This window comes from Guillardia theta (genome assembly GCF_000315625.1).
Source record: "Guillardia theta CCMP2712 unplaced genomic scaffold GUITHscaffold_31, whole genome shotgun sequence".
Taxonomy (NCBI): domain Eukaryota; class Cryptophyceae; order Pyrenomonadales; family Geminigeraceae; genus Guillardia; species Guillardia theta.
The window spans coordinates 144,935-159,769 of NW_005434643.1; the positions used below are offsets into that span (position 1 = coordinate 144,935).

At 55.3% G+C, this 14,835-nt stretch overlaps 7 protein-coding genes across 7 annotated transcripts in view; 5 read left to right on the forward strand and 2 right to left on the reverse strand.

Moving 5' to 3' along the window:
• The window catches only part of GUITHDRAFT_107823 (hypothetical protein), a gene marked incomplete at both ends in the record, with an annotated part of 2,485 nt that extends 1,876 nt beyond the window's left edge, over positions 1-609 (reverse strand). Inside the window, 3 exons of the mRNA XM_005833128.1 lie at positions 89-164; positions 474-529; positions 576-609. Of these exons, the coding sequence (XP_005833185.1) occupies positions 89-164; positions 474-529; positions 576-609 (166 nt within the window). The remainder of the gene's footprint in view (positions 1-88; positions 165-473; positions 530-575) is intronic.
• Positions 610-3,203: 2,594 nt separating this feature from the next.
• On the forward strand, positions 3,204-5,482 carry GUITHDRAFT_107824 (hypothetical protein; the record flags this gene model as incomplete). Its single annotated transcript, XM_005833129.1, has 11 exons — positions 3,204-3,529; positions 3,586-3,757; positions 4,092-4,141; positions 4,192-4,282; positions 4,335-4,530; positions 4,575-4,685; positions 4,803-4,837; positions 4,886-4,946; positions 5,144-5,184; positions 5,222-5,252; positions 5,400-5,482. 11 exons carry the CDS (start codon positions 3,204-3,206, stop codon positions 5,480-5,482), a joined length of 1,197 nt encoding a protein of 398 aa, XP_005833186.1.
• A 1,974-nt stretch (positions 5,483-7,456) lies between these two features.
• Positions 7,457-8,116, forward strand: GUITHDRAFT_56024 (hypothetical protein; the record flags this gene model as incomplete). The annotated part of the gene is made up of 2 exons (XM_005833130.1): positions 7,457-7,695; positions 7,744-8,116. Coding segments are annotated over 2 exons (612 nt in total), but the record flags the coding sequence as incomplete, so codon positions are not given.
• A 1,980-nt stretch (positions 8,117-10,096) lies between these two features.
• On the forward strand, positions 10,097-10,429 carry GUITHDRAFT_107826 (hypothetical protein; the record flags this gene model as incomplete). The annotated part of the gene is made up of 1 exon (XM_005833131.1): positions 10,097-10,429. The coding sequence occupies one exon, from the start codon at positions 10,097-10,099 to the stop codon at positions 10,427-10,429; it is 333 nt and encodes a 110-aa protein (XP_005833188.1).
• A 618-nt stretch (positions 10,430-11,047) lies between these two features.
• Positions 11,048-11,737, forward strand: GUITHDRAFT_107827 (hypothetical protein; the record flags this gene model as incomplete). The annotated part of the gene is made up of 1 exon (XM_005833132.1): positions 11,048-11,737. One exon carries the CDS (start codon positions 11,048-11,050, stop codon positions 11,735-11,737), a length of 690 nt encoding a protein of 229 aa, XP_005833189.1.
• Positions 11,738-12,066: 329 nt separating this feature from the next.
• GUITHDRAFT_107828 (hypothetical protein) lies at positions 12,067-12,771 on the reverse strand (the record flags this gene model as incomplete). Its single annotated transcript, XM_005833133.1, has 1 exon — positions 12,067-12,771. One exon carries the CDS (start codon positions 12,769-12,771, stop codon positions 12,067-12,069), a length of 705 nt encoding a protein of 234 aa, XP_005833190.1.
• Positions 12,772-13,887: 1,116 nt separating this feature from the next.
• GUITHDRAFT_152419 (hypothetical protein) lies at positions 13,888-14,772 on the forward strand. Its single transcript, XM_005833134.1, has one exon. It carries the CDS (start codon positions 14,089-14,091, stop codon positions 14,734-14,736), a length of 648 nt encoding a protein of 215 aa, XP_005833191.1. The 5' UTR covers positions 13,888-14,088; the 3' UTR covers positions 14,737-14,772.
• Positions 14,773-14,835: the final 63 nt, after the last annotated feature.

Here is a 14,835-nt window from a genome sequence, read left to right on the forward strand (position 1 = left end):
GGAGGGAGGGGAGGGGAGGGGAGGGAGGGAGGGAGGGAGGGAGGAGAGGAGGGAAGGAAAGAGGGAGGGGAGGAGGTAGCGACGGGACCGACATGAGATCGTTGTCTCTGGTTTCTCTGTACCAATCTTGAGCCGGAAGATGCAGCGTGATCTCCATCCAGTGTCTGCAGTCAACCAAGGATGTCAACCATCGTTCTATCCCCACTCCTCTCCCTTTCCCCTCCTCATTTTCTGTCCGTATCCTTCCTCCCACTTTCCTCCGCCTTCTGCTCTCTCTGACTGGTCGCACTCAGCACCCTCTGCCGCTCCCTCAATCTGCTGCATTCATCATCTCTTCAGCACATCCCGTCGTTTCTCTCTCATGACGGTCTCCTCCTCCTCCTCCTCCTCCTCCTCCCGACCCCTCCACCCTTCCTCCATGTCGCTCACTGCTCCCCCCTGGTTCGCTCTATGCGTTGCACGCCCAGGCCTACCAACCTTTGAGCCTCGTAATCGCCGTACATCTTCGTCCCGTCTTCTCTCACTCGCCCTGAGCGGAAAATTTTCATCGTCATCGTAACAAGTCAGGTACTCACCGTCTTTGTTTCCCTGGCCGCTGTATGGGAACATCGATACAAGACATCTGCAGAGGATACTTCATCTCTCATAAGACGAAGGAGAACTTTTATAATCGAGAACCGGTCATACGAGCACCGTGATGTCAACAACGACGTTCGGATCTTCTTCATCTATCTCCCTTCGGTATGCTACATTTCTCTATGAACTCGTACATTTTGGACTCACAAATCCTGTTGTCTAACTTGCCCTCCCTTGCCCTCCTCTGCTCTCCTGCTCTCCTGCTCTCCTGCTCTCCTGCTCTCCTGCTCTCCTGCTCTCCTGCTCTCCTGCTCTCCTGCTCTCCTGCTCTCCTGCTCTCCTCCCTCCTCTTCTCTCACCTGAGAATCACGGAGAGCAATAACAGGGAGCGCATCGTGATCCAACAATCCCCGGGCTTGGGGGTAGCAAATAGCTCTAAGGATAGGGGGTAGGGGTATTTTGTATGTCTTCAGAGTACCGGTAGGCTTGAAATACACTTTCCATTACAGGAATATTGGTGGGTAGTTACTGGTCAATGTTTGGGTACTGAGCTCCGTGTTACTGAGATAAGGGGGTAGGCTCATGGAGAATTGAGCGAAGTCTTAGCGGCCTAAGGACATGAAGGTGACTCAGATATGGAGGGGGGGGAGGAGGAGAGGGAGAGGAAGTGAGGGAGAGGAGGAGAGGGAGGAGGAGAGGAGGAGGAGGAGAGGAGGAGAAATAAGAGGATGAAGATATCAGACTCAATATGATTCGAGCAAGAGGAGATGCAGACGAATCATGAATGTTTTCAACAATCCAGAAGGACAGAACATGATCACTTTGTTGGAGATGGAAGATTAGGGAATGAAACGATGGTGTTGTAGATGAAGAATGTGCTGTAGGAATCAGCTCCGGACAAGAGGAAGGATGGTAGCAATTCAAACCACCATCACTTGAAATCTCTCCCCATGAGCTTGTTCTTACTCTCTCACGTCTACCAGAACGTCTACCACATGTTCAAAGAACGTCTGCATGAGTCGTGGAGGTTCAGCGTCTGATCCAAGGTGCTCGAGACCTCTTCATCCCCATACCTCCACAGAGGGTCTCCACCGACGTCAGCATGAGGTTCGGGAAGAACCTCCTGAGGAAGGTGGAGGTCGAGCAAGAGGATTTCTTGTCGGATGCCCCCACACCCGGTATGCTCGTCATGTTGAGGAAACGACCTCTGGTTGCTGATGCTCGTTCCTCCTTGTCACGACAGACCACTCGTCGTCCTCGTCCTCTAGAGGTGACTTGACTTTCTCCCTTTGAGGTCTCTGACCTCCTCCTCCTCCCTGCAGGGTCCAACGCCATCCCCGTGCTTGTCCGGATCAGGCCGCTGCTGCCCCACGAAGAGGTGAAGACTCGTCCTCATGGTGCTGCTGCTCAAACGTGACGGGGCAGGAGAGCGGCGAGGAGAGCGTATTGAGCGTTTGCAAGTCCGACCAAGATCGTATCTGCGACGTCAAACAGACAGGTCGTCCCCCTCGTCCTCCTTGCTCAACCTCGTTAGTGACCGCGCAGGAGCAGGAGCAGGAGGGCGGTCAGTCTTCCGAGGGCACGTGTACGGGCCGCAAGAGACGTGATACCATCACTTGTCTTCACTGCCCCCCTCCCTCCCCCCCTCCCTCCCTCCCTCCCTCCCTCCCTCCCTCCCTCTCTCCCTCCCTCCCTCCCTCCCTCGTCCGTGAACGTCCGGAGTTTGTCACTCAATGTTGTTTAACGAAGTCTTGCAGGACGAGGAAGATGTACGAAGAGCATGTCAGCCCGCTCCTGAGCTCCTTCTTGGGAGGGACCAGGTGCGTTGGCTGCTGCCTGCTGCTCGTTGTCAACGTTGAGCAGTTGTGCGCTCTTGTTCTATGGCGGAGCTTCGAGCGGGAAAACTTTCACCGCATGTGGGGATCTGTCGGCAAGGAAAGTGGGAGGGAGGGAGGAGGAGGGGCAGGACGCGGGAGGGCTCCTGTTCCACCTGCTCAGCCACCTCTTCGACGAGCTGGGAAGGAGGGGAGAGGAGGAGGAGGCGGCGTGCTCTTCAGTTTCTTTGTCCTACTTCGAGATATACAACGAGCTGGTGCTGTGCTGGCCTGCTGCGAGGCAGTTGAAGACTTACAAAGATGAATCAGATCAACGATCTCTTTGATTCAAAAAACGTGAAACTCAGTCTAGGGGGGATTCAAACTTCGGCATGAAAGTGAGGAGGAGGAGGGAGGGGGGGGAAGAGGGAGGGGGAGGGAGAGGGATGGGGAGGAGGAGGAGGGGCAAGGAGGAGGAGGAGGAGGGAGGGGGGAGGGGGAAGGGGGGAGGGGAGGAGGAGGAGGGAGGGGGAATGGGGGGGAATGGGGGTTTAAGATGATGGTTGTGCACAGGTACGAGGTTTGAAGGAAAAGGAGGTATCAGGAGTGGAGGAATGCTTTGTGCTGCTTCAGAATGCGGAGAGGAGAAGGAGATTTGTGGATGTAAGAAGGAGGAGAAGAAGAGAGGAGAGCGGGAGGGGAAGGAGGGGAAAAGGGAAGTGTAGAGGAGGAGTAAGCTGTGCTGAATGCCTGACGCCGTTTGTTTTCTCTTGTCTTGTTTGTCTCCTCGTTCCTTTGGTGTGTTGGCTTCAGATGAGGACGAATTTCAGCCGGAGACCGCTCTCCACTTCCATCGTTCAACTCACCGTCAGGGTCTCCTCGTCCTCCAGTCGAGCTGCTTCCCATCCCGAGGCCGCTGACGTCTGCTCCTCCTTCTTCCTTGTCGACCTCGCATCCTTCTCCACCAGTGCCGAGCTGGAGGCGCAGGGCTCCAACATGTACAAGTCGCTCTACACCCTCCGTCTCATCCTCCAGAGGCTATCCGACAGTCAGAAGTCACAGGGCGGGAACTTGGTGCTTCCATTCCGAGAGAGTAAGCTGACTAGGCTGCTGAAGCCTTGTCTGGACGGGACCTCTAGGTGACTGAGAGGAGGAGGAAGGGTGAAGAGCGAATGATGCTCTTACTGCCTTGCAGGCTGTGCCTTGTCTGCACCCTCTCTCCTGCTACTGAGTCGGAGGACGCATCCCTTCAGACCCTCGCGTTCGCAGCTGCTGTGTCTAGCATCCACCAAGACGCTTGCTCGGTGTCTTCAAAGGCGTCCAAGATAGCAAACCAGTGCGAATGCGACAAGTGCAGCATTCCAAAAGTGAGGAAGAGACAAGGGAGAGATGATGAGATGATGTGATGTGAAGCATGGTCTTTGGTGAGAGAGAGTACATCGTTCTCATCAGAGCTGATGCAGATGATGATAGAAATGATGGAGATGCTGCTGATAGAGAGGAGGAGGAGGAAGGGGAGGAGGAGGAGGAGGAGGAGGAGGAGGAGGAGGAGGAGGAGGAGGAGGAAGGAGGGGGGGCGAGGAGGGGGTGGAGGTAGTGGTGGTGATGATGAAGAAGGATGATAGAGGATGATGTACAGATCATTCTCGGTTCCACTTTATCTCGCGTTTCGCTTCTGACATGTCAATCTCTGTCCATCAGCATTACTCAGCCGCTCGAGATGTCTTCAGAGATCTCTTTTCCTTCTTCAGGTGACAGCAGCCCACAACACCTCCAACCCCAGCTGACTCTGACCCCACAGGGTCTTCAAGTCCCAGCAGAAATTCCAGCTGCCCAAGGTAGTGGTAGACGAGTGCCTGTCAACTTTTGGGAACGAAGTCGAGAGGATCCGGGTGAGATTCTTGTTTCCTTCCTCCTTCTCCCTTTCCGACGTTGTTCCACCAGACGGCATGTGGAGAGGTCAAGAGCAATATGAACTTCAAGCTCGTCAAGTCGCTGTCCCTGGACGAGAGCGAGCTGGCTCGAGCCTCCTCCTCCTCCTCCTCCTTCCCGCCCCCGCCGTCCTCCTCCTTGCCTCGGTCCTCGTCGTTCCTTCCTGACATCCGCAAGAGCTTGCAGAGCAGGCAGAAGAGTCGCAGAAGTGATGAGATTGGAGTTGTTTGGTGCTGTTTGACTTCCTCCCAGCTATCACGATGGACAAGAGAAGGTCAATGCCCTCGTCGTCGATCATATCAGAGACTATGAAGATTGCTGCTGGTACAGCTCGCAAGTCGTGCGATGGGGCGATAAATCCTGGTAAAGATCCTTCCTTCGTTGCATTGTTGATGTTGCTGTTACTACTTCTGGTTATCTCGGTGATATCGATGTTGATTGTGTTCGTATCATACTCATCTCATGTGAATTCTCACTCAGCTTACTTGGACATGATCGCCTCGGTGCTGGACAAGGTCAAACTTCGTTTGTGATGGTTGGCGGTATCTGAAGACATTGTACAGTGCGAACTGATGCTGAAAGAATGCCAAGAATATTCTCAACAGCAGCGTGACAGCCATCAAGGTGACAGTCAATCTGAACTTATCTCCTGTCATACCCTTCTTCCTCTTTGCTTCCGCTCCACCTGTTTCTTCCTCCCCTACTTTGTCTTCCTCTTACTTATTTTCACCTCCTCCATCCCCCCCGTTCCACTCCTCTGCTTCTTGTTCATCCTCCCTTGTTTTTCTCGTCAGTCTATCTCTTCTGAAGTTTTCGATCAGCCTCTAAGGCGATTGACTTGAAGCTTGAGGCCCTGAAGAGTGTAAGACTACATATCATTGTGACGATGATTGAAAAAGGATGATGATGATAATGATAATGATGATGATGGTGATGGTGATGGTGATGGTGATGGTGATGGTGATGGTGATGGTGATGGTGATGGTGATGGTGATGGTGATGGTGATGGTGATGGTGATGGTGATGGTGATGGTGATGGTGATGGTGATGGTGATGGTGATGATGGACACGTGGCAGGATCTTCGTGGACTCAACGACATTCTCGAGCGACTGGCCAGGATGAGAAGAAGCAGAACAGCACAACTAGCGACGACTACTGAACAAGATGGCGAGAGTTTGTTGGCTGAACATCTTGAACAAATTCTTCCTTCCTCTTCCTCCTCCTCCTCCTCCCCCCTCTCCATATCATCAATGATGAAGAGAACTCCGTCTTCCTCGTCAGAGGACATCGAAAGAATCGCACAAGACATGAACTACCGGATGAATTGGATTGAGAGTGTTTACTCGAACATCGAACAACGACGACGGTAAGACTGCAACAGAGCAACTGATCAATCTCTCTCTCTCTCTCTCTCTCTCTCTCTCTCTCTTGTCTCCTTCCCCCCCCCCGCCCCCCCAACTCCTCTCTTTCTCTCTTTCTCGTTCTCTCGTCTTCCAACATCTTCTCATCCAAGTTGATCCTCTAACTTGTTTTTGTTGCAGTGAGATCTCAACCCTCGTCGCCGCTGAGCAGAAATCTCTCGAGTCGATCCTCGCAGCGCAAGGCGATGACGACGAAGTGGACGAAGGGAGCATGGGGATGGAGGGAGAGTTTTCTCTGCCCCCTGCTGCCCTGGAGGGGGCGGGAACGGCTGTGCTGGAAGGCAAAGTCGTCAAGAAGGAGGCAGAGAGGAGGATCAGATTCTATCAGAATCATCAGGAGAGCAGCAGCAGGCAGGCGGAGAAAGGCAGCAAGTTGAGCCTTCGAGCTAGACTCAAGTCCTTCTCGTCCCTTCCAAATCTGAGCATGCAGGCGGGACAGGAGGAGGTGGCGCCTGCCAGGCTGCTCAAGACGGCAAGCGGGACGAGGGCGAGGAGATCTCTTGACATGTCGCCCCATCTTCGCGTGCAGCGATCAGCAAGCTCGAGCTTGGACTCGCTGGCGATGCAGCAGACAGCGAGGGGGAAGGGAGAGAATCAAGGAAGGCAACGAGGAGAGGCGAGAAGAGATGGGGGAGGAGGAAGAAAGGAGGAAGAGGATGTAGAAGGAAGGGAAACGGCCCAACAAGAGGAAGGTGGTGGGTCATGGGAAGAAAAGAGCGGGGGATCGAGCGGCAAAGGCGCAGGAGGAGCAGACGTAGGGTCCTCCGCGTCCTTGGTTGCTGCTTCCGGCCCTTCGGATGTACGCAAGGCTGAGGAGGAGCGCGAGAAATACAGCAGCGGAGGCGAAGGCAGAGGCAGAGAGGCAGGAGAATGGGCGGAAGAAGATGAGGCAAGGAGATGGGATAGCGAGAAAGGAGGAGGGGGAGGAGGAGAGAAAACTTCCATCCTCTCCTTCATGAAGAACCTGTGGTCCTCCCCCGTGGAGCAGATGGAGGCGCAATGTCTTGAGATGTTCAACGCGATGGAGATGCTGGAGGAGGAGAGCATCTGCCAGCAGCGAGGAGGAGCACTGGACGTCAAACTCAACATCCCCTCCCTTAATCTCCACCCCCTCGACAACCTGCTGCTCGTCTCCATGGGTTCGAACCGCTTCCTGCAGCAAGGACACGAGTCGATTAGCGTGGAGGGCAATGGCCCTCGTTGCGTCCGGCTCCCCCATGTGAGCGATGAAGATGACTATTGCCCGCTCCCTAGCTACTCTGCTACTTACTCGTCTTTGTTCTTGCATGTCGACGCTTTTTTGCTTACATGCTCTGCTTCTGTCTCTGCCTCATTCTATATTCCTTGATGATTCAATCTCTCCTGTTTCTTCCGCCTCTTGCTCTCTGTCTCTCTCCTCTTCTCCTTGCTACCCTCGCCTCTTGCCCTCCTCTCTCATCGGCATGCAGGGACGACCGATCGCGCTCGCTGCATCCTGGAGGAACTCCTCGCTCGTCCTCGAGGCAGGCAGCATCTTCCAGCTCGGCATCAAGGATCTCGGCGGCTCTGTCAAGCCCAGCAAAGGCTCACCTGCCGTAAGCAGGACCGCGAGGAAGGTTGAAGAGAGCAGGAGCAGGAGCAGGGGCAGGAGGGCGGCAGAGGAGGGTCAGCAGCAGCAGCAGCAGCAAGAGTGCGGCGCGCTCCTCCTGGGGGCTCCGCATCTCGACCGGCACCAGGCGAGGCAGATCGCGTGCGGATGGCAGCATTGCCTCGTGCTCACTCACGTCGGCGCTGTCTTCAGCTGGGGGTTCGGGGGATACGGAGCTCTCGGGCATGGCGTCAAGTACAGCAGGAAGGAGCCGCAGGTCGTCGATGCTCTTCTTGGACGCCTCGTCCTCTCCGTCGCTTGCGGCTCTTACGCAAGCTCTGCCGTCACGACGGAGGGCAGGCTGTACACGTGGGGATGGGGAAGGTAAGCGAGTGCCGCGTGCTGCTAGCAGTGAGTCACAACGAGCGGCAGGAGCGGGATACTCGGGCAAGGGAGCACCAGGAACGAGATGAGTCCGCGAGAGGTAAGGATGTGCTTTGCCGAGGAGCCGCTCCCTCCTGCTGTCAAGTGCGCGATGGGACACGAGCACATGCTCGTCCTGACCCGCAAGGGCGACCTGTTCTCCTGCGGCAACGGAAGCAGCGGCAGGCTGGGATACGTGGGGGCGAGGGAGGAGTGGCTGCTGAGGAGAGTGAAGACCGCAGCTAACGGGGAGGAGCTGTCTTGGATCAACGATGTCGCCTGCGGCTACGCTCACTCTGCCATCATCGATTCGCACGGTCGCCTCCTCACGTGCGGGCAGGGGGCCCATGGGGCACTGGGGCACGAGAACTTTGAGGATCAGTTCTACTTTGTCTGCGTGCTGGGGCTGCCGCGGCAGGTCAAGAAGGTCGCGTGCGGGGGCTTCTTCACTGCCTGTATACTCGCGGCAGGGGGTACAGGAGAGGACGGGACGGTTGTGACCTGCAACGAGGTCTGGACGTTTGGGAGGAACGAATATCAGCAGCTAGGAAGGAAGTGCGTGAGGAAAGAGCGTTTTAGGAACGACCCCGAGCTCCTCGAAGCAGCCACGTCGCATCCTAACTTTGTCAGGCTGGTGGCGGAGGAGCCCGAGGAGAAGGAGAAGGAGAAGGAGAAGGAGAAGGAGAAGAAGGAAGTTGAGTGGTTCCAGTGCTATCTCTGGGCAGGTGAACGAGCCTCCTGATCTTTATTCAGTCTTCCCCCCCCTATTGTCCTGCTCCTTTGTTAACTCTGCTCATCCCCAGAACCGCATGACATGGAGGACGCCGTCCCTTACCCTGTCAAACTCTTCAGGTGATTCCTCCTCCCGATGCTTTTCCCTTCCTCGTTCAAACTTCCTACAGCGCCAAGCATGGAACTCTCTCTGCGCTTGACCTTGCTGCTGGTCAAGCTCATCTTGTCGTCGTAGCGAAGGCCATGCTGTAGGGTAAGACAAACAAGGGAGGGAGGGAGGGAGGGAGGGAGGGAGGGAGGGAGGGAGGGAGGGAGGGAGGGAGTGGGAGGGGTGGAGGGGTAGGGGCAATTGCACGATCCAGAAGAGGATTGTTCTCACATTGCAGCAGGTATAGAATGTTGTAGCAACATGTGAATAGTGTAGAGTAGCAATCGTTTATTGTTGCGATGTTGTGAATATGTACAATTATGATTCGTGCCTGCCAACCAAGAAATGGTTGTAGCTTCTTGTTTTCACCTGCCATCATGCGCAGTTACAACCTGAGATCAGACTGAACCCCCAAGGGTTGAAAGTTTGGTCCCTCTCGTGGTACTTGAAGCAGATAGCATTCACATGGTTCGGCGAGCACGCGATTGCCTTGTCGCAGACCCACACCTTCTCCTGACTAATAATTATCTCTGTTCGCAGACCGCCAGTAGAGGACGTCTCCTCCTCCTCCACGATCGTTTCCTACGGCTCCTCCCGAGCCAACATTTGCATGTGGAACGAGAAATCTCTAGCTCGCCGGCACATCACGCTCTTCCTCCCGGTCGACCGATGGGCCAGCTCTATTTTTCGGAGCAGCTCTGCACGCTATCATCGTACGGGATAAGAGAGGTGTCTGCAGTTGGAGAAAACCAACACTGCATGTGGGATGATTGAAGAAGAACGTTCCGGAACGGGTATGAGCTCTGTCGAGCACATCGTCAACTCCAGCGAGACGACACCCTATCTCCTTCAGAGCTGCTGCGAAGCTCTGGAGGCAACATGTAAATCTCTTCGTCGATGTCGGCATTCAAGAAAGCCGTAGAGATATCTCGCATCGACAGTTCCGGGCCAGTTGTTGCCTGCAGCAATCGCACGCATCAGCCTGATATTTTGAAAATCTGATGTTGGAGCATAGACTGGGCCATCTGTTAGGACCAGGTTTCCGGATCTGGTTTCCCGCAGGCAAATATTACCTGCCTCCAGTTAAATTTTTCAAGTCGACCATTTCAGTATCGTGCCGCTCAGAGTGTACACCCACTGAAATGGGACGATCTTGGAATTTCGATCTTTCGGGGAATCCACTGCTTCCCATACACGTTTGGTTTCCATACTGTCGAGTTCTTTACGTTCAACCTCCAACCATTGTTGTTACCCCCGCTCAACAGCATTTTTTTTACTTGTTCTCGGGGCTTTGATAGTGCCGTCCCTGCTGTTGTCAGATTCAGCTTCATAAGTTGTCTGCAACAGGAGTCAGGGAGCTGTATTTCGTTGTCCTGCCCACTGGACATTCATGTAAGCGAACAGCAATGGCTTTGAGACGTTTGCCCCGGTACAACGTCCACCTGGTTACTACCGCTCGCTGATGCACTTGGTTGAGCTGTCATGGCTCGTGCACAGAAGAAGTTGTCATTTGCTGTAGGAGCTGGAACCGTTCGCGTCTACATTGACCTTGGGACATTCCTGTTACGGTCGCTTGCTCGCCTGACGGACCTTGAGACAAGGTGTACCCTAAAGGCTCTGATGTCCGAGGCCGATGGCACGTACCGGACCTGGGCTCGCGAGGAGCTAACTGCAAGCAGCAGCAACACCAGCACTGATGGGCTCTTGCAGGATGATGCGTTTTTTGCGCTTTCTGTGCTGGCTGGAGGATTGCTCGGCGAACAAGGAAACGGCAGCGCTGGATGGTCTCTCGGCCTCGCAAGACGTCTCAGGTGATCCGACTTGTAAACGCACGTGGTCCAGGATCTTTCGTCAACTCAAGGCCTTCCTGTCCTTCGCTGCCATCATCGCAGGTGCTCGCTGGCCGCATGATGGTGCGGGGATCTGGTCCTGCGCGCAACGGACACCATATCTACATGAGATTGCAAAGAACGAAAGTTTTACTCAAGCGTGTCATCCCTGCAGCCCCACTAACTCCTGTCAAGTAAGCCCAGCACGAGACCGAGTCGGAGAAAGGTCGAGACCCACGCTGATTCGCAGTGACCCCACCCTAACGGCTCCGAGACTCAGCCGCATGTAAGCCATTCTGAATTCATGGCTCGGAGCGGCCTCAATTCCAAAACCATGCTAAAAATACTGCAGCTTCTAGTGTAAAGAAACACTCATACGCACCGTTCCGTCCTCGGAGTTCTCATTGCTGACATTGCTGACAGCCTCTTCCCTCCCTCCTCTCATCAAATAGCTTCCAGGCAGTAAACGCTCTCACCTCCTTCCCCCCTGCTCCCCTTGCCAGTCCCTGGGGCACTGCCGCAGCCACCCCCCCCCCCCCCCCTCCACCCTCCTCCGTGCCTCTTACGGCCTCACGTCTCCTCTTCCACAACGTCTTCTCGTATCATGTGCAATCCCTTCTGCTTCTCACCGGCCCCTTCTGTGGACGATGCGGTCGCCGACCTGGCGATGTCTGACAACAGCCTCCTGGACTCGTTTCGAGCATACCTGCAGGACGAGGAGGCATGGGAGCTATCCATCAAGAGCGCTGACAGCCTGGATCAGGTTGACTCCTCTCACACTAGCCCCAACCAAGACTCTCACCTCTTCTTTCCAACCTGCCCCGATCGCAGTTGGACGGAGGCGACCTGCATGGCTCCGGAGGTTGAGGGCCCTGTATCGTACGCACAGTCGCTGCTGGACTCAAGTGCAGCGTCTCCGTCTGTGTACAACAGTGCTTCTCAGTCAGGCTCCTCCCATTATGCTTCCTCCGAGTCCCAGGCGAGCCATCACCCAGCTGATGTGCTCGGCCAGCCGAGTCAATCACGGAACGAGCTGAAAACGTACTGCCATCGGCTTGAGAAAGCGATCTTCAACTCCAGCCAGTGGTCTCCCGACGAGGAGGCCAGGTTCCTCGAGGCCCTCGCCATGTTCTCCGACGCCGACCGCCGGGTGCGGCCGGATGGGAGGAGGTCTGTGGGTCTGGGTCTGGGGGTAGCGAGGAAGATCTCGGAGTATATAGGGACGCGGTCGGAGGGGCAAGTGCGGTCACACGCGCAGAAGCACTTCCTGCGGCAGGAGAGAAAGAATCAGTGAAGCGAGGGATGTTTTGATGTGTCGATTGTTTAATGTACAGCATAGAGAGTAAAGACAATACTATTCATGTTAACGAGAAATCTCTTCTGTGCCGTTCAGCTGATGATATGGGATATCATCAACAAATATGGGATAACTTCAACAAATACTACATGGGATAACGTCAACAAATATTACATGGGATAACGTCAACGAATATTGAAGTGTATTTCTGGTTCTCAAAGTTATCAATCAGACTTCATCAAAATGGGATGAAAGGTAGTTGCGGAAAATTGACAGTACAAGTAACCAGATCATCATTTTAATCAACAACAATCAAAAAGTAACCATCACATCCTAGCTGAACTGCGATTCTTTCTCTCCTGCCGCAGGAAGTGCTTCTGCGCGTGTGACCGCACTTGCCCCTCCGACCGCGTCCCTATATACTCCGAGATCTTCCTCGCTACCCCCAGACCCAGACCCACAGACCTCCTCCCATCCGGCCGCACCCGGCGGTCGGCGTCGGAGAACATGGCGAGGGCCTCGAGGAACCTGGCCTCCTCGTCGGGAGACCACTGGCTGGAGTTGAAGATCGCTTTCTCAAGCCGATGGCAGTACGTTTTCAGCTCGTTCCGTGACTGACTCGGCTGGCCGAGCACATCAGCTGGGTGATGGCTCGCCTGGGACTCGGAGGAAGCATAATGGGAGGAGCCTGACTGAGAAGCACTGTTGTACACAGACGGAGACGCTGCACTTGAGTCCAGCAGCGACTGTGCGTACGATACAGGGCCCTCAACCTCCGGAGCCATGCAGGTCGCCTCCGTCCAACTGCGATCGGGGCAGGTTGGAAAGAAGAGGTGAGAGTCTTGGTTGGGGCTAGTGTGAGAGGAGTCAACCTGATCCAGGCTGTCAGCGCTCTTGATGGATAGCTCCCATGCCTCCTCGTCCTGCAGGTATGCTCGAAACGAGTCCAGGAGGCTGTTGTCAGACATCGCCAGGTCGGCGACCGCATCGTCCACAGAAGGGGCCGGTGAGAAGCAGAAGGGATTACACATGATACGAGAAGACGTTGTGGAAGAGGAGACGTGAGGCCGTAAGAGGCACGGAGGAGGGTGGAGGGGGGGGGGGGGGGTTGGCTGCGGCAGTGCGCCAGGGACTGGCAAGGGGAGCAGGGGGGAAGGAGGTGAGAGCGTTTACTGCCTGGAAGCTATTTGATGAGAGGAGGGAGGGAAGAGGCTGTCAGCAATGTCAGCAATGAGAACTCCGAGGACGGAACGGTGCGTATGAGTGTTTCTTTACACTAGAAGCTGCAGTATTTTTAGCATGGTTTTGGAATTGAGGCCGCTCCGAGCCATGAATTCAGAATGGCTTACATACGGCTGAGGGCGGAGCCGTTGGCGGCTGGGGTCACTGTGACTCGAGTGACTTAACTTTGAGTAAAGAGACTTGAATCCGGCGACATGCACACTGTGAGTAAAGGCACACTGTCCGACAGTGACTTTCAGCACTGAACTTGTATGAGGATGACTCAGCTAATGGGCCAGGATTTGCTACCGGCGGGGCCGGCGGCGGGCCCCAGTGGGCCCGGTGACCGCCGGCAGCGCGCCGGGGCCCGGGGGGGCCTCAGTACGCCGGTCACCGGCAGGCCGGGCTCCCGGATCTGAGTTGCGGCCGGGCCCGGGCGGCCGCACCGCCGGGCCGGGCCGCGCGCCCCTGCACGGTCAACGTACCGTACTACTGCCGGAGGCTCCGAGAAGCCTGCCAGCGTCAGGTCCGGCCGTCGGCGCGGCCGCGCCCGGCGCCGGCGGCGCCGGCCCCCGCGGCTCGGTACCGTGTACGGTACGGTCCGACCGTCCGACCGTCCGACGACGGCCCGGCCGGCCCGCCGGGCCGCCCGGCCGCCGGCCCCCGGAGTGACTCGGCCGAAACAACGTTTCACATGGAAGAGTCAGAGTTATCATTACCGCCCAGGAATGGAGGCCATGCTGACATACAGGAAATGTCCAAAGACTTCTACGACCTCTCTAATTCCCCTGCTGACAACTCTTTCCCTGCGATATAAGGCCGTTCGTTTGCTGTCCACGCCCAGGGATACTGCCCAGGGATACGCTGGCAACCTCTTCAATCTCCACAGCAACCTTGCCCACCCTACCTTGACTCTTCTCGTCCTTCTACTTTCTATCGTCTGAACCATCTATCTGTGGTTTGTTCTCGTCGTCGCAGTGAACCCCCCCTTGCCCCTCACGTCTCGCTCTACCAAGATGCCCACTTGCTCCATCGTGTTCCGAAAGTGATCCAGCTGACAAAAGCAAACCATCATCTACACCATCACATCCGAGGGACATTTTTTGTAGGAAGCAATCGTTTCTTCTATGCAGAACAACGTGAGCCGTGAAATGCTCTCTGTTTCACTCACTTCAGCCATCAGTGTGGACGACGCTGTAGCCGAACTGTTCCTCTCAGACGGAGCCTCATCGCATTCTTTCGAAACTTTCCTCAAAGCTGAGCAGGAATGGTTTCTTCATGAGGCTTTTCTTGGTTGCACTTGCACAACAAGACATTGCCAGGTGGCAGATCCTTTATTATGCCCATGGGCGGAGCAACCGTGCTCGGAGACTGGCGCCCAGCTATGCATGGAGGGCAGAACTGGAGTCTCTTACGCCCGATCACTCTTGCAGTCAGATAGTCAAATCTACTCACTACAAAATCACCATCAGAGCAGCAGCAGCATGCCTGTTTCATCTCTTGCAATGTACAACCGACAGCTTGAGAAAGCGATCTTCAACTCCAGCCAGTGGTCTCCCGACGAGGAGGCCAGGTTCCTCGAGGCCCTCGCCATGTTCTCCGACGCCGACCGCCGGGTGCGGCCGGATGGGAGGAGGTCTGTGGGTCTGGGTCTGGGGGTAGCGAGGAAGATCTCGGAGTATATAGGGACGCGGTCGGAGGAGCAAGTGCGGTCACACGCGCAGAAGCACTTCCTGCGGCAGGAGAGGATGATTCAGAGTCATGCGTCAGACTAGTATCCTGTACATGTTGCTGAATGAATTCATGAATTTACTTCTTACTGCCTGTAGTCACAGGATACTGCTGTAGTATTGATAACATTACATTGATCAACG

What these genes read in the sequence shown, in the direction of transcription:
- GUITHDRAFT_152419 (XM_005833134.1), top strand. Translation starts at nt 14,089, where the DNA reads ATGCAGAACAACGTGAGCCGTGAAATGCTCTCTGTTTCACTCACTTCA.